This window comes from Papaver somniferum, chromosome 9 (genome assembly GCF_003573695.1).
Source record: "Papaver somniferum cultivar HN1 chromosome 9, ASM357369v1, whole genome shotgun sequence".
Classification (NCBI taxonomy): domain Eukaryota; kingdom Viridiplantae; phylum Streptophyta; class Magnoliopsida; order Ranunculales; family Papaveraceae; genus Papaver; species Papaver somniferum.
The window spans coordinates 38,335,036-38,362,249 of record NC_039366.1 but is presented as its reverse complement, the minus strand read 5'-3'; the positions used below and the strand labels follow the sequence as shown (position 1 = coordinate 38,362,249).

General features: G+C 36.6%; 2 protein-coding genes across 3 annotated transcripts; one reads left to right on the top strand and one right to left on the bottom strand.

The window, feature by feature from the left end:
* The first annotated feature begins 6,988 nt into the window (after positions 1 to 6,988).
* On the top strand, positions 6,989 to 9,833 carry LOC113308330 (HIV Tat-specific factor 1 homolog). Its single transcript, XM_026556806.1, has 6 exons — positions 6,989 to 7,243; positions 7,504 to 7,601; positions 7,677 to 7,991; positions 8,705 to 8,750; positions 8,845 to 8,941; positions 9,565 to 9,833. The coding sequence occupies exons 1-5, from the start codon at positions 7,011 to 7,013 to the stop codon at positions 8,936 to 8,938; spliced, it is 786 nt and encodes a 261-aa protein (XP_026412591.1). The 5' UTR covers positions 6,989 to 7,010; the 3' UTR covers positions 8,939 to 8,941; positions 9,565 to 9,833.
* Positions 9,834 to 10,716: 883 nt separating this feature from the next.
* Positions 10,717 to 24,313, bottom strand: LOC113309343. Of its 2 annotated transcripts, none has more exons than XM_026557765.1 (14): positions 24,014 to 24,313; positions 22,412 to 22,972; positions 20,976 to 22,169; positions 20,572 to 20,899; positions 20,046 to 20,304; positions 19,723 to 19,939; positions 19,284 to 19,636; positions 18,551 to 19,087; positions 17,142 to 18,351; positions 16,649 to 16,999; positions 15,081 to 15,318; positions 11,899 to 14,531; positions 11,714 to 11,817; positions 10,717 to 11,397 (listed from the first exon to the last, which is right to left on the bottom strand). In XM_026557765.1, the coding sequence occupies exons 1-14, from the start codon at positions 24,143 to 24,145 to the stop codon at positions 11,193 to 11,195; spliced, it is 8,322 nt and encodes a 2,773-aa protein (XP_026413550.1). In that variant the 5' UTR covers positions 24,146 to 24,313; the 3' UTR covers positions 10,717 to 11,192. The 2 variants fall into 2 exon arrangements, with proteins under 2 accessions (XP_026413550.1, XP_026413551.1); XM_026557766.1 differs by having other exon boundaries at positions 17,238 to 18,351.
* Between the last annotated feature and the right edge of the window lie 2,901 nt (positions 24,314 to 27,214).

The following is a 27,214-nucleotide window of genomic DNA, read 5'->3' as shown; positions in this document are numbered from 1 at the left end:
TTAGCATCATATGCTCCATTCGTAAGGTTGCGCAACTAAGAATGAGGCTTGAGCATCGTTCACACCGTTCTAGCTATGCTATGAATCTTACTTGGTACATAGCCCTTGTATGTACCTTCAACCAACTATCCCTCCTTATATATGTTAACTTGTCATTTTTACAACTTCAATTGGGGGAAGAAAAATCATTCATCAACACCCCAGGCCGTGATGGCTGCACCTTACCACCCTGGCCAACTGCTATGTACGTCCGTGATGGTTGTGCATTCAATTCTGGTTCACGGGCCAGTTCTAATGTCTGGCCATGACGTCTGAACATTTCCTAAGCCAGGTTCTGTGAAGGGTCGTGACGGCTGTATTTCCGTCTCTGGCCCAAAGGCCACTCCAATGTCCAGTCGAGATGGATGTACATCTCTAAGGCTACTTCACTTGGTGCATGGTCTGTATATGAACCTTCAACCAAGTACCCCTTCCTATATATGTCTTAATGGAATTTCTACAAGTATGGAAAGGGGAGCATATTGACATGCTTTATTCACTATTCATGGCCATTACCATGAATTTATGAACGACCGGCCAAGTTGGTTGCTCACTGCCAATGCCAACTCCGATGTCCAGCCATGTTGGTTGTCCACTGTCAACCCGATGTCCATCCATGTTGGTTGTCCACTGCCAACCCGATGTTCAGCCATGTTGGTAGCACATTGTCAACGCATTGACCCTAAGCCAATGTTCCTTTTCCTACATAACGAAAGCGTTGGATGAAGCTTCATCTCAGGCCATGGCACATATTTTAGCAGGCTCCATGCAAAAAACACAGGGTGTTACACACTACCTCTATAAAGATAGAGGCAAATCTCTATCTATGTAAAAGAAATTAGATGGCACCAATCAAGTGCTATCTTTGAGACCCTACCTCTCTATGAGCATCTCCAATGCTAGGGGTCAAGATCTTAAATTAATATGACACATATGATTCAAGTATTTTTCTACCAATTTTTCATCTCCAACACTAGGGTGAAGGTCATAAAAGGAGATGACTTGTCCATGTGGGGACTAAGTGTGGGTAAAGAAGAAAGTCTAAATAAGACCTTCTTCATGACCCTGGATCTTAAGTCCACATCATCTTTTGTCTTTAAATTTAGACAAAAAATGTTAGATAGGACCTTGGATATTGGAGATGGAATTTAGGTAGAGAGTTATTATCTTTATTATTTTTTGTCATGTAATAAATGACACATAACCAAAAGGTATTAATAATACCTCCATAGGTCTTGAAAGTGGAAAAACAAACAGCATATCTAGATGCACTATGTAGAGACATTTTTAAAAAATTAGAGATAGAGCTCTATTTAGCAACCTCTATCAGGTAGTTTCAGAAAACAAACATGTTGTTAGATGATTTGCAAGAAAACCTTAATCAAAGATTTTATGTGTGGAAATTTTTTGATTGAGTAGAACATCTATGTAGTCATGAAGAGGTAGGTAAAGCCTTGTTCCCATAAGAAAACATTATATGCTTAGAATATTACGTATATAACAAGCACATAATGCATTTTCGGCATACTATGTGAAACGGATAGTAGTAATAGTTACAAAAAGGAAATTTAGAGAAATAAAAAATGAATAAATTTATTCATTTATTGATTTCAGAAAGCAAAATATCTTGTTGATCCAATGTAGTAATCTGCGCAAAATTATCACAAAGACCTAATTATTTTATCTCCCAAGAATTCAACCTTTTACCGTCCATGAAGTGTTTTAGATTTTGGATTTTAGAAACTTGGTTAATAGCTGAATTCGCCGATTAGGATTCTTATCTCATGGTTTTTAATTTACTTCAGCATCCCATAGTTAACTTCAAATTCAGAATTACCTCGAAACTCATGAATATGAGATATACAAATTGATTGAGTAGAACTTTAGCTACATTGACGTATGAACAAACTTGTCTGGTAAGCTCGGACTGATGAACTAACTATTAACACTTTTTCTTTTCTTTTTTTTTTATTTAGGAAGCCTCTATTTATGTGTAGCGGTCCTAATATAAAATCTCACATCATATATGCACAGAAGTGGTGGTAATGCAAGTTATATAAAGCTCCCAAAATTCAAATGATTCCAAGAGAGCAATGTAGAATCATCTCAAAATAACATTATTTTGAAACACATCACAAAAACTTAGCCAGAAAAAAATGATTTCGGCCAACGACCACCTAGCCGGATCTTGATTATGACTTTCGATTTACAAACTAAGTTGATCCCATGAAGCGAAGTTCCAGCTTCGTCTGAGTCCATTGTACCTGTCTTTCTACAACAGAATAACTACAGTTGACAGTTAATTAGGCTACACAATTTTTTTCCTTTGCTAATCATCACTTTCGCAAAAAGAAACAAAGACGATGGGGGTGTGAGGGACAAATAGGGAGATGCCATTTGTTTTCCTTGTTAATGGTGTCGAACCAACTAAACTTTTGATCATTCAAAGGAAGAGTACTGTAGATCTGCCAAATGGATATTAATTTAAGCCACATTTGTAGCTAAAATGAAATTCATTTTTTATCTATTGCTGAAATGATTTTTTTCTTTTAATATTACCTCTTTTAAAATAAAAAATATCTTTGATTATAATAATCTAAGTTGATTTATTTTTCTTCTACAAAATTAACACCAACATAATCTAACAAGTTTATATAAATAACCTAAACAGTCATTGATCCAACGATTAAAATCCCTTGTTAAACAATGTCAAAATTAATACTGTCAACGAACCCTTCCTCGGTTACAATCATCTCTATCGTAGAAATCGCGATCTCATGGTTCTCAATTCACTCCAACATCCCATAACTTACCGACTAGTATAACCTACAAAATCAAAATCATCAAAAATGGATTAATAGAACCTTACTTGACATCAGTGAACAAACTTTATGGTACTTGATCTTAGATAGATAACCATTATATTTTGTTTGTTTAACACTAGCTTTCATGTTGATTTATGAGTAGCTGCAAAATAATGTACAAGGTATTGAGTTTTATAGATACAAAGGGCCCGGTAATACAAGGCATGAATATATTCTCCAAAATTCAAATGATCTCAACATATTAATGTAAAATCATCTCCAAGACACTTCTTGTATGCTCTTATATCATTCACTTAATAAGTTTTGTTTCATCATTCATTTACTTCTTGTATGTTCTTCCATCATTCATTGACTTCTTGTATTGTGCTAGTTGAAGCTGTTATAGATTTTGATATTCAAGAATTCATATTTTTTCTTTTCTTAAATCCCCCACCCTCTCTCTTTATGTATTTTCTGAGTCAAAAAATTTTTTATTATTTAAAGCAAAAAGGTTAAATTCTCGAAAGGAATGAACTTCCAATAATCTATTTCATGGTTTTTAACTTACTCCAACATCCCATAACTTTATTTTAACCGTCTAACCTTCAAAACCAAATTCACCGGGAAAGTCATGGATTTGAATAGGAAATTAATTGGTAGAACTCTTCATGGATTGATATCAATGAGCGAACTTTGCGGTACTTGAGCCTAGACAAATAAATACCGATATATTATGTTTGTTTGCGTAACACCTTGCCGTTGTTTTTCTAAATGAGATGCAAAATATAACGTCTTCATTTTTATAGACAAACACAAAGGGGTTGGTAATAGAATGCATGACTATATCCACTAAAATTCCAATGATCACCAGAGAGCAATGTAAGATCATCTTAAAACATTTTATTTTCCGATATTTTTAACACTATCTATATTATTTGTATGCTCTTAAATCATTCATTTAATAAGTTCTGTTTCATCCTCAATAATTATATGTTTCGAACACAATATATTTTGCATTTGCAAAAACTTAAAAGAGTAGTAGCTAGTTCATCTCTTGATCTCTATAGAGGGTGGTCATATCCCACCTTTTGACTTTGGAATTTTCCAGTTTAGATGCATATCTATAAATAATGTTCAATTTCTAGGATTCAAAAGGCAAAAAATTGGTCCAGGTATAAAAATTCAAAACGATTTTTGGAAGCACAAAAAAACCAAACCCTAATTCGGCTTCAAATGCATTTAAAACCAGAAATCGAAAAGATAAGGATTTTATTCCAGATCACTCTCTACAACAAAGCTGTGGATTGTATGTAGTTCATGGGGATAACAAAAGAAGCTACTGTTTTTATAATTGACTAACAAGAAGATAACGAGAAAGAAGTCATTTATGGGGGTTTTCATGTTAGTTGTATCATCACTACTTATGATGAAATTTCTTCTGAATTAATGGTGGAATTGAAGAAGATAGAAGATTCTGGAAAACCCATTTCTCAGTTAGCAAATTAAAAGAATCAAGAACCAGTGGGAAAAGGTAGTACCGAATTGTATAATTTATTCTTCTGGGGATGTGATAATGTACTCATCAGTCAAAGATTCTTCAGCAAAAGAGGAGGTATGTCAAGTTCATTCTTTTACCCCTTCTATGTCTCATTTTGAAAATGTGGTATTTAAGATGATGAATTCAGAAAGTAGAATAGAAGATAAGCAAGACGAGGTCTTTCAAGTGAAAGATGTAATTACTGGTGATCAACAACATATCATTCTTGTAGTTGAAACAACACAAGATCATTTCAGAGATGAGATTAATTGGGGGAAATTGGGAGAATCCTTAACACTGAGGTTTGAGAATTCATATCAACAGCATCAGATATGGCGAGAGATATACACTGGGTTGGGTCCTATGACTCCTATTGTGGCCAAACAATTTAGTCAATTGGCAGAGTCTAGTCAGAACGGTAAGGCCAACGTCAACCAACAACAGCAGCACCAACACCATCACTGATACCCACAGCAATCACGGCAACATCACCAATACCCACAACAGCAGCTTCACCACCAACACCCAAAGAAACCTCCACAGCATCACCATCCCCATGACCATCATCAGCACTTAGCTGGGGTGCACAGTGATAATACCTCAATTCTAGGTATGTCTTTTGTTCTACGCTTAAATCTTTATATATGATGTTTGAAGTATGCTAATAATCCGGGTAAAATCTATAGTGCATGCTTTATTGGATATTTGTTTCTGATTTGTTAAAGCTGATGTTTAGTTTTCGCGGCACCAGGCAGAGTAGTTCATGCCTTGATACACACAATACATTATTGAATATATGATAAATTGCTTCTTGCTCGATTAAATATTGGGCATTTGCTGATACGCAGACATGAAACACTGCTCCTATCATGATATAATTACGTTACCAAAATTTGGCATCACCTAAATTCCTCGTTAAAGAACTCTAATCCATCTCTCAACATGGAGAGGAGGTCTTCTATCTTTCTTCTTTCTTCCAGTTACATCACAACTGGATACTGTAAAGAAAAAAGGACTTGAGAAATGATTATATACACTGAAATGTCTGTATAAATGCTATCAATTGGATAATTGAATCATTTCTTTTGAATTATTTTGACAAGTGCAAAGTGGCTGCTTACGAACCCAGTCATTTGGTGCATGCTGCATATAGAACATACAGATGTCTTTGCCTTCCTGTTTAAAGGACTTTGATGACCTGAAACAACATATATGATCTTAACTGTGGATTGTGGGTCTGACTCACGGCACACAACTGTGTATTTAGGATCTCAGCTAGTAGTGTGAATGTAGGCTCATCTTGCTGTAATTATTTGACGTTAAGATAGCGAGGTTCAAGTTAAGTTAGTTGGGTTTAAGGTCTCGTTGTCTAGGATATTTGTGGATTCCTTCTGTGGAGGGTCCTTGATAGTTTATATGTGCATTGATATTTATATACAAACGAATCGTGGAAATCTACGCGGCACGAGAAAACAAAATCACGAAAATGGAAACTCATAAATTAGAACTTCTTTACTATAAGCTTAGCTTTAATTAGGAAATGATGTTTGAATTTTCCTTTCAAGTGAAAACAAAAAGGTTATTTGGACCATAAATTCAGGAACCACATGTGGATTGCAGGTGTCACTCACGGCACACAACTGTGGTTACAACCCATCTACTAGTTTGAGTGTAGGCTCGTCTTGCGGTAATTCTTTAAAGTTAAGATAGCAAGTTAAAATGGTGTTGCTTTCAAGGTCAAAAGTAGTCTATTTCTGGATTCTTTTCTGTGGAAGGTCCATGTGAGTTTGGTTTTTGATTACCATGTTTAACTAAATTTCAGTGTTATAGGTTCAACCTGAGCCTTACTATTAGTATACTTTATGATAGGCGCACATCAAGAGGTCACAGGATCTGCTTAAACCCCCTTCTGAGACTCAAATAATCAAGCTGTATGTGTTCAAATCATGTCATTGTTACGATATCTCATAATCCTGATGTCCTGGACAATCATTTTACGTACGCCAACCGTTTAAACACCAGCACATTAACTTAAAACTACGTTAGAGCATTCTCTATGGTACAGATTTCCTCCATGGATCTGTAGTTCCTGGAAAAGCAAGCCACTATGTTTGCGTCCATGGATAACTTTAATAGATGAGCCTAGCATTGTATCTTAAGTACTGCTGCAAGATTATCCTTACATGAATGTGGACTCTGGACCACTCAGCTGACATGAACACTTTCTGTTGTCAGAGCTGTCTCTTTACCTATAAGAAATTGAATCTTCTGCTCTGCAGTTGATTGTTCAGTTTTATACAGTAATGAATTTTGGCGTAATTGGTAGTAATGATATATTTATCTCTTATGAAACCAGATTAATGGTTTGGCACCTATTCGGTGTCTTTTGGAAGACTCACAAAGTGATAAGTTAACCCTTGCTGCCAAGCAAGTCGTAAAAACATAGCCACCTGGCTTGCTGAAGTGTATATATGTGCAGCTCGCATATACATCTGACATTCTGTCCCTTGGTTGGGGAGAATTGACGAAGAGGGCATCAGGTAAATGACATGTCTGTTGAAAAGTTTTGCGTTTCTTTCTTGTCTAAAGAGACTAAAGAGGAGTGGTGAGCAGAAAACAGCGAACTGGACATGGCAGAGGTAGAAGCAAATCCTAGTTCTCCCAAACAAGAAGAGAAAACTAAAGAAGGGTTAGGTTCTCCAACATTCAAACAACTAGAGAATGGACGTTTCAAATGCTTAGAAACTGGACATGAATGTCAATCTAAAGATAAGGAATCATATAGTAATAGTAAGAGATGTCGTTTAGGTCTTATCGACTATTTTTTACCTCTTAATGTGTTCAAACAAGATCCCACCAACAAGTAAGTATTCCTTTATTTGAATCATCGAATTTTGTTTGTTAAATTTAGTATTTCAACCATGGGTTTTGATTTTCAATCCTAAAATAGAGTCTTTCCTGAAAGTTTTAGGGTTCCAGAATCTTAACAAGTTAGCCCCTTTTGCAATCATTCTTAAAGGTTTATAGGGTTTTAGAGTTTAATGATGGGTTTGTGAAACAATGAGTTTTATGAATTTTATTGACTTGAATATGGGTTTTGATTGGTAAATGTTAATTTTGCAGGTCAAAGCTAATTTGTAAGTTAACAGGAGATACTGTGAACAAATCTGAAGAACACATTTGGAAGCATATCTATGGGAGAAAATTTCTTAGTAAATTAGGTTTGTAATTGCCACCTTAATTTGTTGACATCAAGTTATATCTATGTTGCTGAATTGTGTAATTTTTGTTGGCAGAGGAAAAGGAAGAGGAAACTCGAAAAGTGACGTCTAATGGGGTTAAAGAAAAGGAGGATGAGGAAGAAGTAGAAACCAAGAAAGGTGTGAAGAAGGATAAGAAGAAGAAAGGGGTTAAGAAAGATGTTTCTGTTGAAACGGTACCCAAGGATGATGAGAGTCCAATGGAAGATAACAGTGAGTCGGAAGAGCTTGACTTCTGGATTCCTCCGCCAGGTAGTAGGTGGGATTTTGACGATGGAAAGGGTCGATGGGGTTCTTTTACAGAGTCGGGTCAGGATTCTGATGAAGGAGTTGAAGTGGGCGATGATATAGGTAACTTTGTTAACATTGTTAAATTGCATTTTGAGACTTGTGCTTGTTACGGATACATTGTTTGAATAGTTGTCCCTTGACCTGTAAACTTGGGACATAGTGTGCGCACTTATGGTAAGTAAAACAACAACAACAGACTCGTAAGTTGTATATTGTAATTCTGGATATAGCCTACAATTCAAAAGCATAATTACAGTTGCTACCTGTGTGACATAACTTATATTAGCGTGCTTGTTGTTATAGGTAGTACACATTATTTGGGTAGTTGGTCCTTTACACTATTGACTGCACAGTCTGTGTACATGGGATATACTTGCACTTCTTGTGAGATAACAAACAGACTCGTGACTTGTGTATGTAAACTGATGAAAAGTGATATATGTGCTGTCTGGTTGCTTCTCTTCCAAGAACATAAGTTTCCACTACTTGTATATATCTATGTTTGTTATCTGTGGTGTTTACCCACTTTGTTTGTTGTTTTAACTGGTTAGATAACCCAGCGTAGATCAGGTGTAACATGACCACTTGATTGTTATATAAAATATAGTGCCTTTGTACTAGGAAGTAAATGGTAGTTTTTGTTATGTTTGTGTTGTTTATCTGATCTATTGGTTTTGATTGATCAGAAATAGATGAAAAGACTGGTCCGAAGTAAATGGTAGTTTTTGTTGTGTTTGTGTTGTTTATCTGATCTATTGGTTTTGATTGATCAGAAGAAGATGAAAAGACTGGTCCGGAGTCTTCAGAACTCTCCATGCGGTATGTGTTGCCATATGAACTTATTACTTCCCCAGCTTTTTTCCTGGCATGCCTATTTGCCACCTGATCTATGAACGGCTCTCTTGATTTGTAGGACAAAGCGCATGTCCAAGGAAGTTGGTCCCAGCAGCTTTGCATCACGCAAGAAGAAGAGGAAGACCAAATCAACTGATCCAAAAGCTGATTGAGAGGTATGTCCATCATGGTAAACTAAAATTTGAAGTTGCTTGATCAGATTGCTGACAGACGGGATAAAACAAGACGAGAGTGGTCAATTGTAATCTACTTAGTTTAAGTTACATTCATAAAAGATAAATGGAAGTAACTGAAAAAATGTTTGTAAACAACCTTGAAGTAGAACCTAATTTTTTGAATGATAACTTGTTCACAAGATTTTGATATTTTTGCTTACAGAGCCATGAGATAGCATGCAGTCAGTTCTAATGTTTATGCAATGATATTCTTTTATTTTGTTGTAATAAATATACATCATTGTTTATTTCGAACATTTGGAGATTTTTACTGTGAAATTTAACTGCTTAAATGGAACATAGGCTAACTGAAACCTACCCTTGGGCCTGAATTTGTTTCTTGGCAGTAAACTTGAATCTCCAGATGTGATTTTCTACAGATTCGATAGTATAGTTACTGGTGGCTCTATTTTTAGTCTATTTGTTTCTGTTGCATTGGTTCATCTTGTGCAGTCCTTTTGGCCCTTTTTGCTCAGTTTTTGTTAGATGATCTAGAAGAAAACAGAACTGAAATTCATTAATACTGAAGGAACTTCTTAGCAACCACTTTTTCTCTTGGACAGGTCTTTTCGACTTTCGCCAACAGTCATGGACTGGGAAAAGTAACAAGATGCAGGAGAAGACCTATAGTTCAAGTATGTTACAGAAAAATGTATATTAGTACTTTTTCGGTGGACTTCTACTGACAAGATTGCTGCTGCTACTCACGATCACTACTGCAAGTTTGGTTGTGCTGCCTTAAAATGCATCAAGAAAAGCACTCCTAAGGATCCTCGTGGTAACGAAGTGGAACGATGAGTTAATTCTTTATGCAGTAATAAATGCTCGAATTAAGCACCCAATTAGGTAGTAGTATGTAATTTATTAAGGATTTCAGTAATTAAAAAAGATGATTGTGATCGAATAGCCATTTGTATAATGAATGAGATTCCCAACTTCAGTTGCCATTTTGCGTTTTTAGTCTTTATTTTTATGGGTTTTCAGGCATTTTGTTTAAAAGATGTTGGGATATTTGGTTACTTCTGTGGTGCGTTCTTGGATGCATAAGCAAATTCCAAATGGGGTAAATTCAAGCTAAGAAACTTTAGGCCGATTGGCTTGAGCAATTTCTTCATTAAAAATTTTAGAAATTTTTTTGGCAACTCGTCTTAGTAGTGCTGGAGAGGTTGGTGTCGGAGGAGCAAGTGAAGGGCACTTTGTCAGTAAATCTGCAAGGACTTTACTGCGAGCTAAGTATCCTGTTATGCCAGAGGGAAAGCTAATTTGGAGACAAGTTGTGCGTCCTGCACAGTTTTGGAAGGTGATTCATGTAGACTGTTGTGCTGCATAAGATGAGCTAATACGCCAACTCAAGCTTCCCATCAAAAGACGAACAAAAACATGGCAAAAAAAATTTTGCCACCGACCAGGCACAGTAGCCACAGCATGGCTAATAGGCTAATAAATAACTGCTACTGAATTTTAAGCCACAGCACCTGTACACTTGAGTCACTGACATAACATCTAATTATCAGGTATAAAAACTAAAGGAAACTGTGTTATTCCTTCCATGTAGGAATAAACTGTAGTGTAAAAATAAGAGTTAAGAGTTGAAGTCCTTTTTCTGTACGAGGAAAAAAACAAGAGGAAAAGAAGCATTTCTTCATGACTTTTTCTTTCTTTGTGATTAAGTCTCTCTCTCACCCTCATTCTTCATAGAGTGAATTTGGGTCCTAAAGAAACAAAAATGTAAATCCTTGAAGAAAAATTTGGTACCCAGTTAGCTCCAAATGCGTGGAAGCTTCAAATGGAAACTGAAAAAAGAAACAGTCTTTCAGTGGATTTATGAAACAACTACACTGAACTAGCTACACTTTAGTAATTAATCTTAAGACTTAGACGATACACACTCCTTACATAATAATGTAATTCTGATTGAAGCACAATTACATATCAAGAACAGCATAGCGTTGAAAAGACATACCGACTGCATATAACACATAAAATCTTTGTAAGAACCTGGAAAGCTGAAACTTCAATAAGAAAAATGGGTTGTCGTGACTGCCATATTCTAGACTGTAGAGATTCTGGTTCCTCACAGAAAAAGGAATCAATGTTGTTCTCTTTTAGCTGCTAACAGAGTTTTAAAAAAAATCCCCAATGAAAGGATGTTATCACGAGGACGCTGTAACTCCTGCCAAACAGAATACTACTACTTCTTCTTCTTGCCTTTATCCTTTCCAGCCTGCTTCGTGGACTTTTGTCTTTCTTCTTGCTTGATTTTCTTGCTATACGGGGTAAATTTAATAATCATCCCAAACAAACCCTGGATTAAATATTGTCTCATACTTGGAGGCGCACTCAAATTCTTAAAGCAGTCGTCAATCTTTGAATATTGAATATCGGGATCCTCATTACTGCAACAAATAAGTCACAGACTCACAGTGAATAAAATCAAGTATGCTCAAAAACAACAAACCGATCCACGAAACTATGATAGCACATGCTTCTATGAACCAGACAGTAAAACGTTCTAAATTCAGTGGTCGCGAAATGTCTGCAATGCAGACTTAATTCACATGGCGTTCCATACTAGAGCTTACCTATGCTAAGAAATAAGTCGATCCAAAGGATTGAATATGCTCATAAGAGCGCAAGCTAAAATTGTAGAACAGTTTTGCCATACTAATTTATCTTCAACTAAAACCACGAGATAAACTTGAAATAACTAACCTGCAGCTTAATGCAAAAGAGAGCTGCTTTAGTTCCCTCATCCATTTTTCATATTTAACATATGGACCACCAATGCTTTCTTGAAAACAAATGCAAATATCCAACTGAAAAGCAAAAAGAAAAAAATGTTAGAAGTTTTGAGATTGGAAAAAGGAAAGTAAGAGAAAAAGAACCACGAAACAAACCTTCATCTGTGGTTTGCAATTAAAAAAGCCGATGTCCTCAAAAATGCCTTTTGAAAACATATAAACACGAGATGTATTCATAAACAACTGCAGCGTCCTCCCATGATCGAATTCTCCGGTTTCCGTCAACAATTCTATATTTTCTGAATCATAATCAGGCACAGCTGGCAATAGTGTACAACTCATATGGTCAGATTTGGAAAAACGAGCATTTCCATCACTTGGACTTCCATACTCCATTTTATCGTTTCCGCCATATAATGATATTTCTGAGTACAGTATTTCCAAGATTTCTTCACTGGAGTGAATCATATCCACATCTATCTCTAAGACATTGTGGATCAAAAGTTCTCTCTGATTTATCCCTGACCTCAAGCAGACCAAAGGATTCCCAATTGCTTCAAGGATATCAGCAAGCAACCTATCAAAATGCTTTGTGCCTCTTTTCTCGAGGATCTTGAAAAACTCAGCCGGCAGTACGGTTATTATATCGTATCTACCAAGTAAACTGTACAGCAAATCAAAGTGACTTCCAGAATTCAAACAAATTAAAGCAACCAAGAGAACCAACTTCCGGACCAGAAAAGGGTAGTAAGCCACTGCGTCAAAATCACGTTCCCAAAGCCATCCTACCCTACTTGATAAAATTTCTTTGATCTTGGATGCTATAAAATCGAAAGACCTCTTCGAGAGAACTTTTGAATCAGCTACAGACAAAGAGCTTGAGTTGCATCTTAGGTTTCCCCAGGGAACTGTTTCTCGAACAGAAGACTTTAGTGTGAAAAAGGAACCATGCCAAGATGAAACAAAGAAAACAAGACGTTCAAGAAAGTAAACAAACCAGGAAGGTGACATGTAATCAGAATCTTTCTTCCAGTCGTGGTTGAGTGTTTCTTGTAATGATTTTTCAAAATTGCTGACCAAAGAAACCGAGACCAATCCTGACATCTTGCTCTCTTTCAACTGCTTAATGAAAACTTTATATGCTGGAGATAGATCCGAACGTTGTGTTATAACTTGATAAAGTTCTTCGCTTAGATTACCAAACGTAAAAATCTGCAAGACCACACTCCACATTTCCACATACTTTAACCTGCCTTTTTTGCTCATGATCTCAATGGTAATTTCTTTGATTAAATCCTGAGAGACCTCAGTTAGTCTCAAATCCATCATATGCTTGAACATCATTTGTTTCTGGTCTCTCAGACAAAATATCGCGTAAAAATGCTCCTTGGAATGCGTCAAGCACTTGAGCAGTTCCCCGGAAAGCTTTTTGTCCAATATCTTAGTCTCTAATATCGATTTTGCAACTTGATAACTGTTAAGCGCAGTTATTCCTCGTCGGAAAGGACCAGTAAAGCGCATGAAAGACTCGTTACCAACTTTGTAAATACCAGAAATTTTATCGAGGCTTTCCAGCTTCTCCAATACTTGCATACAGATACTAAGTAATGTTGATAACCAATAGCTTCGGGCAGAAGACGCAAATTGGTGACCATTCATGCCAAGCAATTCTCTGGTCTTTCGAAGAAATCGATCCTCGATTTCTTTTCTCCAACAGGCATCACTGTTCAACAGGATGTATATGGAACTTTGATCATGTTTCTGCTTATACACACCTAAGTAGCCCAAACAGAATTTCTCGTAGCTTTCATGATCTTGTTTATCTTGAGTTCCAAGAGAATCGAGATAATGCAATATGTTTATTATCTTTTGCTTCCATAAATTCCAGAAGTAAGTTAATGTTTGAACGGAGACCCTGTTCTTCGATATTGAATTCTCTACATGCTCTGTTGTATTCAAGATCACATCATCTACCCAGACGTACTCTGAAGGTGCTAAATCTAGATGGTAGTCAATGATTTTCCTCAAAGAAATAATTTCACCCCGCAGACTCTTGAATCTCTGTGAAGCAATAAAACAGTCATTCATCTCTGACAATCTACTATTGGTGTCTGATAATATGCTTGCCTCTGTACTAACGAATTGGTATAAGATATCATCTTTGCTTTTTGCCATCAACTTAACTTTTGCCAAAAGTTTTTCTTTGTTCGCGAACATTTTCAAGGGCCAACCTTTGTTCCCATTTGCCCAAGCAGAATTCCCAAGAACATAAAACAGAATGACCTCCGTCGCCTCTACCAAGTGCCCTGCCTTCTCTAACATATTAGCCTCATGAAGACAATCCCCTTTCAATCTCGCAACAGTTGCAGCTTCCATAAAATTCTCAGACCCCGCTTCAAAGAGGATGAGCTCATCAAGATAATCACGAGACCTTAAAAAATTTCTTATCATGTCCAACGAGTTGAAGGCTCTAACAAACTTCATCATATTATTAGTATCCTTCTGTTGATCATAGTGAATGGCACAACTTTTGAGAAAACTTTGTTCCAGATCTATTAGATCTTGACTTTTGGCGGTGTCAGGGTTTAGCCTTGCACTTTCTTTCCAATATTCTATGAACTGAAGACCGGTTTCAAAGAGATTGCCATTCGTGCAAACTAGCAAGCACTTGGAAAAGCAGTTACACCTAGAATACACATCAGCTGCAGTAGACCAACATCCAGCAAGGCTGAAACAGTCACCAGCATCTTCTAGCCAAGATTCCCCACAGTTTTCCAAATAAATCATACCTGTTACATAAAAAGAAGTTAACTATACAAGCAAGCTGGACATAACCCGACTGACAGGATGATTTCAGACCATACACAGGCAATCACCTGATCATTGACTAGTAATCAAAATTCAGGAAACATGAGCGGGAAAGGCTTGGTTTTATGTTACTGCAATATTTATACAATCAACTACTGCTGTTTATTTTCAACGAATATTACATATAAATGAGAAGGTATACTGCTATAAGATTGTGTCACAACACAAAAATACTGCTAAAAGATTCCTAAAACCACTTCTATCCTTCTAACTGCTAATAAGTCGAAGTGTGACAGATCAGTCCTCTTGAGGTGCAACAAAGACCGCTTTAATGGATCAAGGAATCCACCATCTATTGTTCAATTTAAAAATCAACTGAACAAACAGTATACGTGTTCAAACAAAATGATTGCTTCAGGTGCAGAAAATATAGAGGTAATATCCCAAAAAAGAAAGTACTACGTATAAAGTAACAGAGCATAAGTAAATTAATATGCATAATAATGTGCAAAGGGAAATTTGTCCTATGCCTGCTCTTTTGAAATCCTTCAACTCCATGAAACATTTGGCAGCAAAATCAGCCTTCCGAATTGATTCATAAATCTCAGCTGCTTCTACTAGAGCAGCACGAGCTAGGTCAGTATTAGAACCAAGCATGTGAACGCCAGCAGCTCTAAGACCAGAAGCTTTGGCGAGTTTCTCCAAAAATGGATCACCAGCTCTTTCAAAGCACATTGTTGCCATCTCATAATTACCTTCATCCAGTAACTGCACGAGAATTAAGCATGTAAAAATGGTATCTTCAGAGCACAATAGGTAATAAGTTGGTAGCATGGATGAAGGAAGAGGGAAAACAGGCTCATTCTCAATGGAACTAATTTATATACAAAAAATAGGATGTACTCGTGTGGTTCCCTTCTATAAACGAAAGTATATCTTGTCACTATATTCATCCAAACACCCAATGGATATACATTTGATGGTGTGATGACACATGTAACTATATAAAAAAAAGACGTCCTAGTATTGGTTCACACATTCGTTGTAGCAAAAATATTAGGAAAGGTTGAAAATCTAGCTAAATTAAGATCATGTTTGTTGAGTTTTTAAAATTGTTTTCTAAACCTATTTTCAACTGTTTTCAAATTGTACCCCCTTTTTTCTTGTTTTAATTTTCGTTTGAACTCCAAGAAAGTGTTTCGTACCAAACTTATAAAATAGTTTTTGAATTTTGTTGCCATGAAGAGTTGCTGACAACAGGGAAAGATCACTTGCTGCCAGTGTGCAATTCACCTTGGCATGAATTGTGAATCCAAACCAAAAGCTGATAAAGGAATGAACCAACTACAACTACTTTCATTGATGTTCACATCATAAACAAGGTTCTTTACTATGGTTTAGCAGTTTTGATGACACAATAGTGCCATCTGCTATGGAAGTTCACGGCAAAGGTGCAAGCATAATGTCAGGCTTGAGAAAATTTGTTGCCCAAAGTATGGCACTGACAAGACAAGACTACACCATTTCCGCTCCATTCAAAAGGAGTTTCATGTCAATTACTCCTAAGTTAGGCCTATTTCCAAGTTCATTGGTTCAGTCCCCTAATGGAGTTCAATTTTAGAGAACATAATCAACTCTTCACCAACGGGGAGAAAATTAGCATACTAGTCTTAGTATGTAACCAAATTCATTTTACTTTATTAAAAAAAAAACAACGTACAAAAACCAGAGTATCAGCCAAACGCTAGAATCGTGATCGAACTGTCAGTTTGAAAGATCAACACCCCATGTGAGAGATAAAAGAGAAGATTATCCTATGAAAAGATCGTACCTTGTCTGTTTGAAAATTAACAACCCATCGTGAAAGGAGCCCTAGCTTGGGGATTGACTTTAAAAGAAAGAAAAGTAGACGCTTCGTTTTCTAAATCGGAAAATAGAACGAAAACATTTGCAGAAAACATGTTTTCTAGCATTCTTGTTTTCAACGTTTTAAAAGTAGAAAACTGTTTTTAAAAATAGAACCAAACATGCCTAAACTTCCCGCACATAAATTGTATATTCATGAATGTATATAAGAGGTTTAAGTTCAAACTTTAACCTTGATACCGCGTGAACTCCATTCCTCTTTGCTGCTTGTAACCTGCATTGCCTGAACAAGTGATTCATCGAGTTCTCTCACTTGAACGAGACATAACTTCTTCCAATAATCAAACATAGGCTTTGAAAAATCATCCATACTCTCACAGATCCACAGTCTCTGCCTAGTACGAGTGATAGCAACATACAATTGCTTCAGTTCAGAGCAGAGAATTTGGTGTTTCGCCTTGCTAAAATTTGGAAATTTTGCATCACTGGAGTCTAGAAGATTTTGTTCCTTCATATACCCATAAACAACTCTCCACTGACTCTTTAAAGGCGACGTTCCAAAAAAGTTGTAAAGCAAAACATCCTACATAGAAAACAATGCAATGTCAGGCTGAATCATACACAGTAGGATACACTTATAAAACAAAATAAAGAATACACAGAAAAGAAACTAATGGAGCTTAACCTCGAAATACAAAAGGAATACCATAGCCACTATCCTATACCTGAAATTCTAAGCCCTTGCATTCTGCTATAGTCAGAACCAGAGCTTGTTTTCCAATATATTCAGCAATTTCCTTCCTCACAGATTCATTACGTACCAAAATGACTTGTTCTGCACCAAATCCGCTCACACTCCTACCAGCATTTTCACCGCTTTTTCCAAAGATAGTTATAATTGCATTATCATCATTTGCAGATTCAAGCCAAATTGGTGCTTCTCCATAAATAAGACTTGTTTCGGGACTTAAATTGTCAATGTGGTGTGGGAAGAATACATGCAGAAGTTCAATTACACTGTGTGACAAGTTGAGAACACCTGCATGAGTACGGAAGTTCTGGTTCAAATGATAGATGTCTGACATACGAGATTGATCCATGTCTTTTGCACTTCCCATGCCGTCACTTCTTGAATCCAAAATAAACTCATTATAGAACAAAGATCTAGCCTCCTGGAATCTGAAATCAACCCCACCAGCAATAGTTTGTGCAGTGTCACCAGAAAAAACAAATCCTTCCACAAAATTTCTACAAATATATTTAAAAAGACCGATCTGTCTCATGGTGAGATCCTGTACTTCATCAATATACACGAAATCCATTTCCTCACCCTCGTAAGACCCAGTTTTCAATCGACGATGAAGGTCAATGACAAAATCAGCCAAATCAAACTCATCATTTAGTATTTTCATCTTCTCGTATTCAAGGAAAATATCATAAATCATCTCCCTTCTTTCCCTGCTTAGGGATGACACCCGTCCCTCAGATAGTAATAGGTAATCCTTCCGACTAAGTTTATCATCAGGTAACCTTCCAGCAAATAGCCCACCTTTTATGTGTGAGGTTATCTCCATAAAGACCATAGATGAATCAAGCTTCTTGGTCATCTGGCAATTAAAATGAGGCCAGTAAGATGAGCTGAATCTTTCATAAGTGACCTCTTTCGTTCTTCTAAGAGCACGCAAAGCAAATGACCTTGAGGTTGCCATCTTAGATTGTGAAAGTTCCCTTATATCACTGAATCTATCAAAATACGAATTTCCCATACTTCCGTCAAGCATCATTAAGAATTTTTGAAATGTTATGACAAGTGGAAAACTTTCAGGTGGAATATCCCTAAGAGAATATAGTATATCTCGATGTTGGACTGCTTCATCAACATCAGGCAACTCAATGGAATAGGGTTCTGTTGAGGCCCTGCCACTGCTGATAAAGCTGTATTAAAAGTACAAGAAAATTAGTTAGAATACACGAAATACTCAAATGTGAAGTGACGATATATAATTTCCATAAACGCATACCATCTAAACCAACAAAGGCACCATAATTTACAAAAGAAACACACAAAAATAAATATAAAAATAAAAAGTGATAGAGAAATTTCAAAGCTGACACTACGAACATAATCAGATACCTTTTCAGGTTAGAAATTTGGTTTTTAACGGCAGAGCACAGTTTTGGACTGGCTGTTACGAACAATTGCCGTAAGACGGTACCTTTCGTCTCATTCCCAACCACTCTGCTAACATTCCCACTTGGAGCACTCAAAGAAATATACCCCATGGCTTCCACAAATCCTTTACAAGAAAAGTAGTGTTGCTGCTCCTTTTGAAACAATTTCATTGTCAAAACAGTGGTTTTCCCTGTTCCAGACCTGCCAAGAATGAATGTACTTCTAGGGGAAAGAATGATATCAAATTCTTTATCTGTTACTTCAAAAGGAAGATCAATCTCTTTTCCATCACTTCCCGAGAGTAAATGATTTACTAAACCAGCTGATAAGGAGTAGAATTTCATGAGCAATAGGCTATCTCTCACTTTTGAGTTTTCAATGTAACATCTCCCATCTGATACCCCGTCACTTGAACTATCTATTAACGCAGCATTTTTAGTATTCTTATATCTAACGGTCTCATCATCAATTCTCCAGGTAATTGGCACAACCAAATCCCTGCAAACACAAATAACGATAAGTATCTGCATATATTACTAAAATCCATAGTAAAATATTGTTAACATACGCTTGGTAAAGCAACGATGAGATTATGAATTGATCAATGATCACCATCTAAAGTTGAGCGCGGGATTCAAGAAACGTTACAACAACAAAAACTGGTGTTTTGTGAGATCAAAGATAGCATACATACCCCTTCATATGTTCCTGCTTACAGCGGTTGAGGTAATCGTCAGTGTATATGGAGAATATGCTGTCCAGACTCTTCACTAGTTTAGGTATCTCCTCAAGAGGTAAAATATCCCAAATCTTTAAAACTTGGGTGTAGCATGAGTATTTTGCAACATCATTGCTAGTAATTATATAACTACTTCCAACCTTATACTGTTTCACAAGCTTGATAGAGTTGCCACACAAAGTTTCAGCCGTAACCTTCTTCGGGCGCCAACCACTGGAAAGTTTAACCAATAGATTGACCACCGACTTTTGTGATTGTGATGACTTCAACTTCCCAAATGACCTCCTGAAGTTATTGCTGAACAGGACCTGTAAGATTGAGGTAAGAGAAATGAACAACAAGTAGCAACTAACAAAATGGTATATATTTGATAATTATTCCTGGAATAGTTTACCTTCCACAAAGCTTTCTTGAAAAGCATACTATCTTCACTAAGTAAATTATCTAACTGATCAAGCTCTTTGTTGGCCTTGATCATTGTTTTCACTAGCTCTTCATCTTCATCGGCATTAAAAAAACATTCCCGCCGCTTCGCATCATGAATTAACTCTTCCCAGAAAGATCCAACTTTACACAACTTTTTGTCATTCCCCAAAATCCAAAGGCAGTGCCTGAAAATTAGCAAAGACTATAATTAACAAAGACTGAAAGATGTGTGATCAAAATTAGCATATATAGAAATCTCCTATATTTTCCCAAGAAACACACTAGTTGTACCTAGCCCGTGTCAGAGCGACATTAGTACGTAGCGGATTAGAAAGGAACCCATCTGATCCCACACTATGATTAGAGCCGACAGTCGATATTATGATGACATCTTCCTCGCCGCCATGGAATCCATCTGCAGAGCTCACCTTCACTACAAAGTGCTTTAGCTTCTCATACTTCTGACCAACTTTATTCTCTATTGCAGCAATTTGGGCAGCATAAGGAGATATAATACCAATGGTTAAGCTATGCTTTGAGCCTTTCCATGCTGTAAGCAGTTAGAAACATCCTTTATCAGAAGAATAAATGGGCTAATCATGATTTAACAATTTTTTAAACATGCTCAATCAAAAATGTGAATTGAAATACCACACCTATGGTATTTATGTATACCAAAAATGGAAATAAGAATTATAAAACTAAGGTATAAGAATGGAAGAACAATAAAAATGTAAAACTACATTGAATCAACTACTTAACCATATATAGCACAATAAAGAAGCTATAGCAAACAATTTACTAACATTTATCATACCTTTATAAAGGTTTCTCACTATTACTATTACGACTGCCACTTCAACCATATTTTTCATACTATGCCCAGCTTCATCTAGCTCCTCCCTTCCATTGGAAATATTTATGAATGAGTAGGGACCAAACATAGGTCCTGGTAGATAATTATTCTGAAAATTTTCACGAAGAACACTTGGAGCATCTATAATCTGGTCTTTATAGAATTTGCGATTTGGGAAAGAGCTTATTTCAGGATGCATTCTGTACTGCATGTTGAGAAGGTCTTCTGAATGCCCAAACAAACCCAACCTTTCAAATAGACTTCTTCCGAAGCCAGCTTCATCAGACACCTAAGATTACAATGCATTGGAAACTATTAAGAACTAAAACATCATGTTGAAGCGAAGAAATTGATTTTATACTTACCCTGCTTTTGACCCTAGCTTGTGGATGGCACTCATCGCCAACCAGGACAGCATGTCGAATGGCTCCAAGCTGCATGGGAATCACTGATTCACACTCTTTCAATTGAGCAGCTTCTTCGATTACCAACAAATCCAGTGGTTCCAGGTCTACCTCATGCAGATTATATGAGCTTGATACTGTGGAAAAAATGAGGGATGAATTTTTCAAACAGAACTCTGTTAAGAAACTTCTGTTTGTGGAGCTTGGAAGGCAATCGCCAAGAGAATGACCGACAGATTTTAGAATCTGAACACTTTCAATCCTCATCTTGTGTAATGTGGCTAAAGTATAATTAGACGCTCGACTTCCTTGTGCCTCCTTGAAATAATTTTCTTGCCATGCAAAGAGTTCCTCTAATTCCTTGTCAGCCATCTGACTTTGAGAGAGCAAAGTTTCAAAAGATTCCAGCAAACCACAAAGACCAACCATCTTTTCAAAATTGTCCGTCAAAATAAGTCTTTTGGGGAGATGGGTGCATAATATTCTAATGCTTCTTTTGAGTGGTATTGCTAAAGCTCTGAATTGGTCTTTTGCAAACTTGCGAAGTGACGTTTGGACTTCCGGAGTAGTTCCAATTTTCTCTGTCACATGAACCTCTGCAATTAATTCGTTCCCCAAAAGCAAACGGTACTGAGATGCACAATCTTCAAGAAAATCCACCATGGAATCGAAATGTTTTTTCCAACCAGTTAATGGAGAAAAACACTCGACAAGACAGTCCACACGATGATCCACATGAATCTTTCCAAGATCATCACATAACTCCAATCTATTCATAGACCCAAACAAGAGAAAGTTGCCTAATGAACAACCTGACTTGTTCTCTCCCAACTCTGATTCGCAAGCATCTTTGTGAAGGTTTAAGATACGTAATGCAAGTTCAGCAACTGCAGCATTTTGTGGGGCACAAGCAAGTATTCTGCAATTCATACTTAGCAAGCTATACAGTAATATACTGATGGTTTTGGTTTTCCCTGTCCCAGGTGGACCCCAAACAAGCTTCACCAAAGACCTGTGGTTACACTGCACTGCAGATATAGTACCCAACACCGCTGTTCTTTGAGATTCATTAAGAGACAGTAAAAATTGTGAATCAACTTTTCGGGCACAAATCCTGTCAACTTGGGCAGAGCAGAGGCCACAATTTTCCTTTACCTAAATTGCCATAAATCCAACGTAAAAAAATCTTAATATCTATGTGATACACAATAGAGAGAAACCAAACTAACACAAAAACCAACTCCAAGAATTGGAAAAGAAATAACACAGGCTAAAAGTGAAACCAAATCGCGCAATTGCATCATTTATTATTCACATAACGAAAAGATTTTAAAGGCTTGAGAATGTATAACAAGTAATACAAAGTTATAATCGAATAAGTGGTAGATGTATCTTACCATGTAATCGGCACACAAAACTTCCTTGATGATATTCGAGTTTCGAAACATATGTAACGCCTTCCATATTCTAGTGTTCGTTGCCAAGTTTACCAGAAACACCACAAAAAGTGATTTCCTCCTGCCCTCTTTCATCTCTATCTTTATGGGCTTTGAGGTCTTAACCTGAAAGCATATAAGTCTGTCTTCGTGACCTACAGAATCGGACTCCCTCACATCTTCTACAACTGAAGCCAAAGACCAACTACTTCCAAACCGCTGCAAGTCCGAACCAACTTCAGGTACAGCATCACCCAAAGTAAACAGATCCAAAGGTTTCGGACTGTAAGGTTCTTTGCCATATACACCATATCGGTTTCTCCAGGAGTCGACCTTGATGCAGTACAAGAATGACCCACCGTGCAGCTTCGACTCATCTATTGAGGTTACTTCAGCGTGAGGTACACCTGACATGAACTCCATTTGTGAACATATCTCCATGCGAGTTTCTTCCAGCAACGGCATAGTATAAGAGCCAAGATAATGTTGTACGGACTCAAAACGCTTAGGTATCATTTCCACCTAAAAAAAAAAAACATAATTTCTTCGTTTAAACAGGACATACAAAATACAACTAATGGTACTATAAAATGTATGACTTCCACACCTTAGCTAAACCCAGCAGTGAGAAGTTGCAAATGAACAGAGAATATCACTAACAGACGTAAATATAAATATAAGATAGATCATAAAATTGAATGTAAAAACAGCCAATAAAGTGGGTCTACCTAAACAGCTCAGGTAGAAGAAAATGAGCAGTTACAAATGAACTGTAAAACTTCCATAAAAAAAACTGAGACTAAAATGTTCCAATTCAGCATACTTTGTTCCGCGTAGGTTCATACGATTGCTACCAAAGTCGATACATATTGTAAAACTTCCAAAATGTTAAAGCCTGTGTGGACCACCACCACCATGGTTGTGTACACACAGGCCCAACTGTAGAACATCCATAACATCTTCAGATAATGATCAAAGATTCCTGACTCTGCCACTAGTCGCACTTATCTAATGCATTTACTACCCGTAGTCGCACTTATTTAGAAGACCTAAATTATTGACGGACATTAGGAATGGAATATTTGCTTAATTTTCAGTCTTTGGTTTCTAGATTTTCTGCTGTGGTTTATAACCAAGTGTCGGCTGTTCTTTGTTCCAAACTAAACAATAAAGATGTTTTTGGCATGGTGATCTACAAAATTGTAGCTACACTCTTGTCTTTTTATGTAAATTGAATAATAAATCCGGGCTAAAATGCTCTAACTAAGCACATATTAGCATCGATCGACATTATCTGCTTGAAATAATCAAAATCACCATGCATAATTGACTCTTGGCTTTTGATGTAATTTCAAACACCATTTCTTGTCTTTGTACACTCAATTGGGGCCAAAATTCTCTAATTAAGCACAAATCAACTATAATCGACATCATCTACTTGAACTAATCAAGAATCAAGATTAGCAATTACAACAAAAAAAAAATCTAGGGCAAATTTCTGTAACCTGCTATGAATTAATAAAGTGAGTAAATGAGTGACATAGAGAAAGAGAGAGAGATTACCTTGTTTTTGTATAGATCATCGTTGAGTATATCTTCAATACTCCAAGAAAACACATGTTCCATCAAATCCTTTACAGAAGAAGAAGAAGGTTCATAATCATGAGTTTCTTTAGTACCAGAAGTGGATGCCATCCTCACTTCCAATCACTACTGCTAGTATCTACAGTATTTCACACACTATAATTCTTTTTCTTCTTCGTCGTCTACTACTACTTCATATTTGTCGACTTCAACGAGGGAGAGCAGGGAAACAAAACCCTAGAAAAATCGAAATGAAATTTTTTTGGGGAAAAGAAAAAGTTTAGAATGAGACATACTGGGCGCGGACGGAGAGAAAATGAAAACTGGAGGTTGGTCCTACTATAAGGGTGTATATTGTCCTGGGGTCCCCGTAGTTGGGAAATTTTATTCTAGTGAAAAACAAACTCAATTGTACGAGCCATGGCCAACCGTGTTGGTATGAGTCGGCAAGATTAGTCATAATGCGTGAGAAATACACTTGTCTTGTGTTTATCAATGATTTGATGGATTTTAGTTCCAATTTGTGAGTCGACTGGTGCTTCAGTCCATTAGAATTGATTTTATTTCTATTTATTCTTTTGATAAGTTTTCCTCAAATTTGAATATTGTTCCAAGTGCAGTTGTGAAAGCAATGCTTTCTGTCAATGTCATTAATAAATGGGATGGGATACAAGACTCAAAGAATAAGTTGATGCATTCCTAATACCTTTGGCAAGCACATTAACCATGTTAGTGTGGGTTTTCCCTAAAAAATAGACAAATTATTTGAAAAATAACCATTAGAATTGCACTTGTATATTTATGTACGTGAAATGTTACTGTGAGTTCATCTTTATTCGGATTAGCTTAATTGACCAGCAGCTCGATTCCATACTTGAGGTTGGAAGGTTCAATTGTCCAATTGTTTGAGGTTTTTGTTACACCTCAAACCCTTAAACCATAATTAGCCTTAATTTTCATACTAATTAAGTGAAACCCTGTACAGGCAAACCTCGTAAACTATTCATTGTGAAATCTCTAAAAGATACTCGTCGAACAATATGATTAGGTTTTTGTTAATTTATTAATTTAGGATTTCTTTTCCCGATTTGTTTCTTACTCGCCATTCCATTTTACTGCCTCTTTTGCAGCTTTTTCAGTTGCAAACTCAACATGGACAATTTCCCTGAAATTTTTATACTCGTCGTCTGAGAAATGCACGTTACCAACATCTCAAATTTATCAAAGAAGTCAAATTATGAGACAATAATGTTATTGATGCTCCAGTGCCTTTTTCTTGACGTCAAAGATCAATACGACAGCCCAGCAGGTTTATCCCATTTAGTCGTCCTCATCTTTATTATAAGAAAAAACATGCATCAACAATTTCCCCGACCTATTTAGGCCTATTCCTATGGACATGCCAAAAAGTTGATGTTTGGTATACCAGGTGGCATGGCAAACCGATTGCGCCACTATGGGAAAACCGATAAGCCATCGAGTTTCTAGCGAGCGATATTATTAATATCTCCGGCGATAAAATCTTTATCGCTGGAGATATTGGTAATATCGCTCGAAATTTACTCCATAGCTTTCGATATAATTAATATCGCCACTGTTCGAGTTTCTGACGTCTATAAATACCGCACCTATCTTCTCAATTCTTCCCAACTCTTCTCAATTCTTCTTCTTAAACTTAAACGATTATCTTTTGATTTTCTGGAAAAAAATATGGAGAGAAGAAAAAGAAACAAAAAAGCGAAAGGATGTACCAGTACCCCAGGCAGTGGAGTAAGTTTTGTTGTGGATACAAATTACGAGTTTAATAATGTTAGACAAGTAGCCGGTGAAGGTGTATTCTTTAATCACCTTTCTGATCATGAGGAGCGATCTAACTCGATAAATCTAAGAGGTGGATGGACTGAGTTACGTAAATTTTTTGAATTACTTCCCCATATTGTTCAAGAGAGAGTTAGAAGGTATCCTTGACGACATCTATATCAAATACAACCTAGAAACCACAAGACTCAAGGTGATCAAGTTATATTAGAACGATGGTGGAAGACTACAAACACGTTCTTTTTCAAGGACTTTGAATGCGGTAAGTCAGTCTTTTCTAGTAATTTAATTTTTAAATTATGTGTTTTGTTTCATCAAAATCAACAAATTCTAATTATGAATAATTATTGTTGATAGGAGTTACACCGATAGATTTATACATGTTAGCGGGAATTCCATGCCAAGGAAACTTACTTCCATTTAACAGACTAAATTGGTTATCAAATGGTAGATGAAAAGAAAGACTTCCTTTATATTCAAATGAATTAGAAGGAAATAATTCACATAGACAAATAAAAGCTCATGGGTTAAAGGTGGCTGGATTGAAAAGTTTTTTCAGCGTTATGCTAAGAAAATGAATAAAAACAGGGCAGCTGGTAATGAATATTTGATCCCCGACCATTATGAGGAGCTAGAACGTCTGTTTGTATTGTGGACACTAGGCCAGTGTCTGTTTCCAAATGCTAGCTCAGTAGTGTTAATTGGGTTTCTCGAAGCATTAGAAAATTCAGAGTATGCACCAACATATGATTGGGGGTCTGCGATTTTATCAGAGATTTACATGGCCCTCGGTGATAACTCGACGTGTGGTAAAGATAGTTTTAATGCTTTTTGGGGAGTTCTGGAGGTAAGAACCAATATTTTTCACATTATGTATTTATTTGTCATTTTCATATGGAAAATTTATTAACCTGTTGAATGTTATTATTTTCAGTATTGGTGGTATACATATTTCCGTGTTTCGGAACCTAGTCTTAAGAATCATACCAATGTATCTCCGATCATACGGAAGTATGATTCCGAGAATTGGGAAGCTGCACAGATTGAAGATGGACAAGATTCTGCTATTGTTCATAAGATTCAGCAGTTGAGTAGAACAAGCCATAACCTTATCTCCCAGTCGTATGAAGCACTACCCGAGTTCCAAGAAGAACTAGGTCAGAGAATGGTACAGTTAAGCCTTACAAGGATGGTGTTATACAGCCCTATTTCTGAGAAGGGTGTTTGGTATTATGGTGAAAGACATCTTCTTCTGTTGCAAGGAAGATCAGTGATAGCTGTCAACCCTTATCCCAGTTCAGATGTTTCAGCAGACGATTACTTCAAATTGATAATGTAAGGTCATCATTGGCAAGAAGCTGA

Bases quoted from the DNA above. Each gene is read 5' to 3' on its own strand.
- LOC113308330 (XM_026556806.1), top strand. From the start codon at position 7,011: ATGGCAGAGGTAGAAGCAAATCCTAGTTCTCCCAAACAAGAAGAGAAA. The intron at 7,244-7,503 runs GTAAGTATTCCT...TTAATTTTGCAG, and splicing joins AAACAAGATCCCACCAACAA to GTCAAAGCTAATTTGTAAGT. The intron at 7,992-8,704 runs GTAACTTTGTTA...TTGATTGATCAG, and splicing joins TGAAGTGGGCGATGATATAG to AAGAAGATGAAAAGACTGGT.
- LOC113309343 (XM_026557765.1), bottom strand. From the start codon at position 24,145: ATGGCATCCACTTCTGGTACTAAAGAAACTCATGATTATGAACCTTCT. The intron at 18,352-18,550 runs GTATCTGATTAT...CTTTTAATACAG, and splicing joins CAAATTTCTAACCTGAAAAG to CTTTATCAGCAGTGGCAGGG. The intron at 15,319-16,648 runs GTTAAAGTTTGA...ATTCTCGTGCAG, and splicing joins GGAGTTCACGCGGTATCAAG to TTACTGGATGAAGGTAATTA.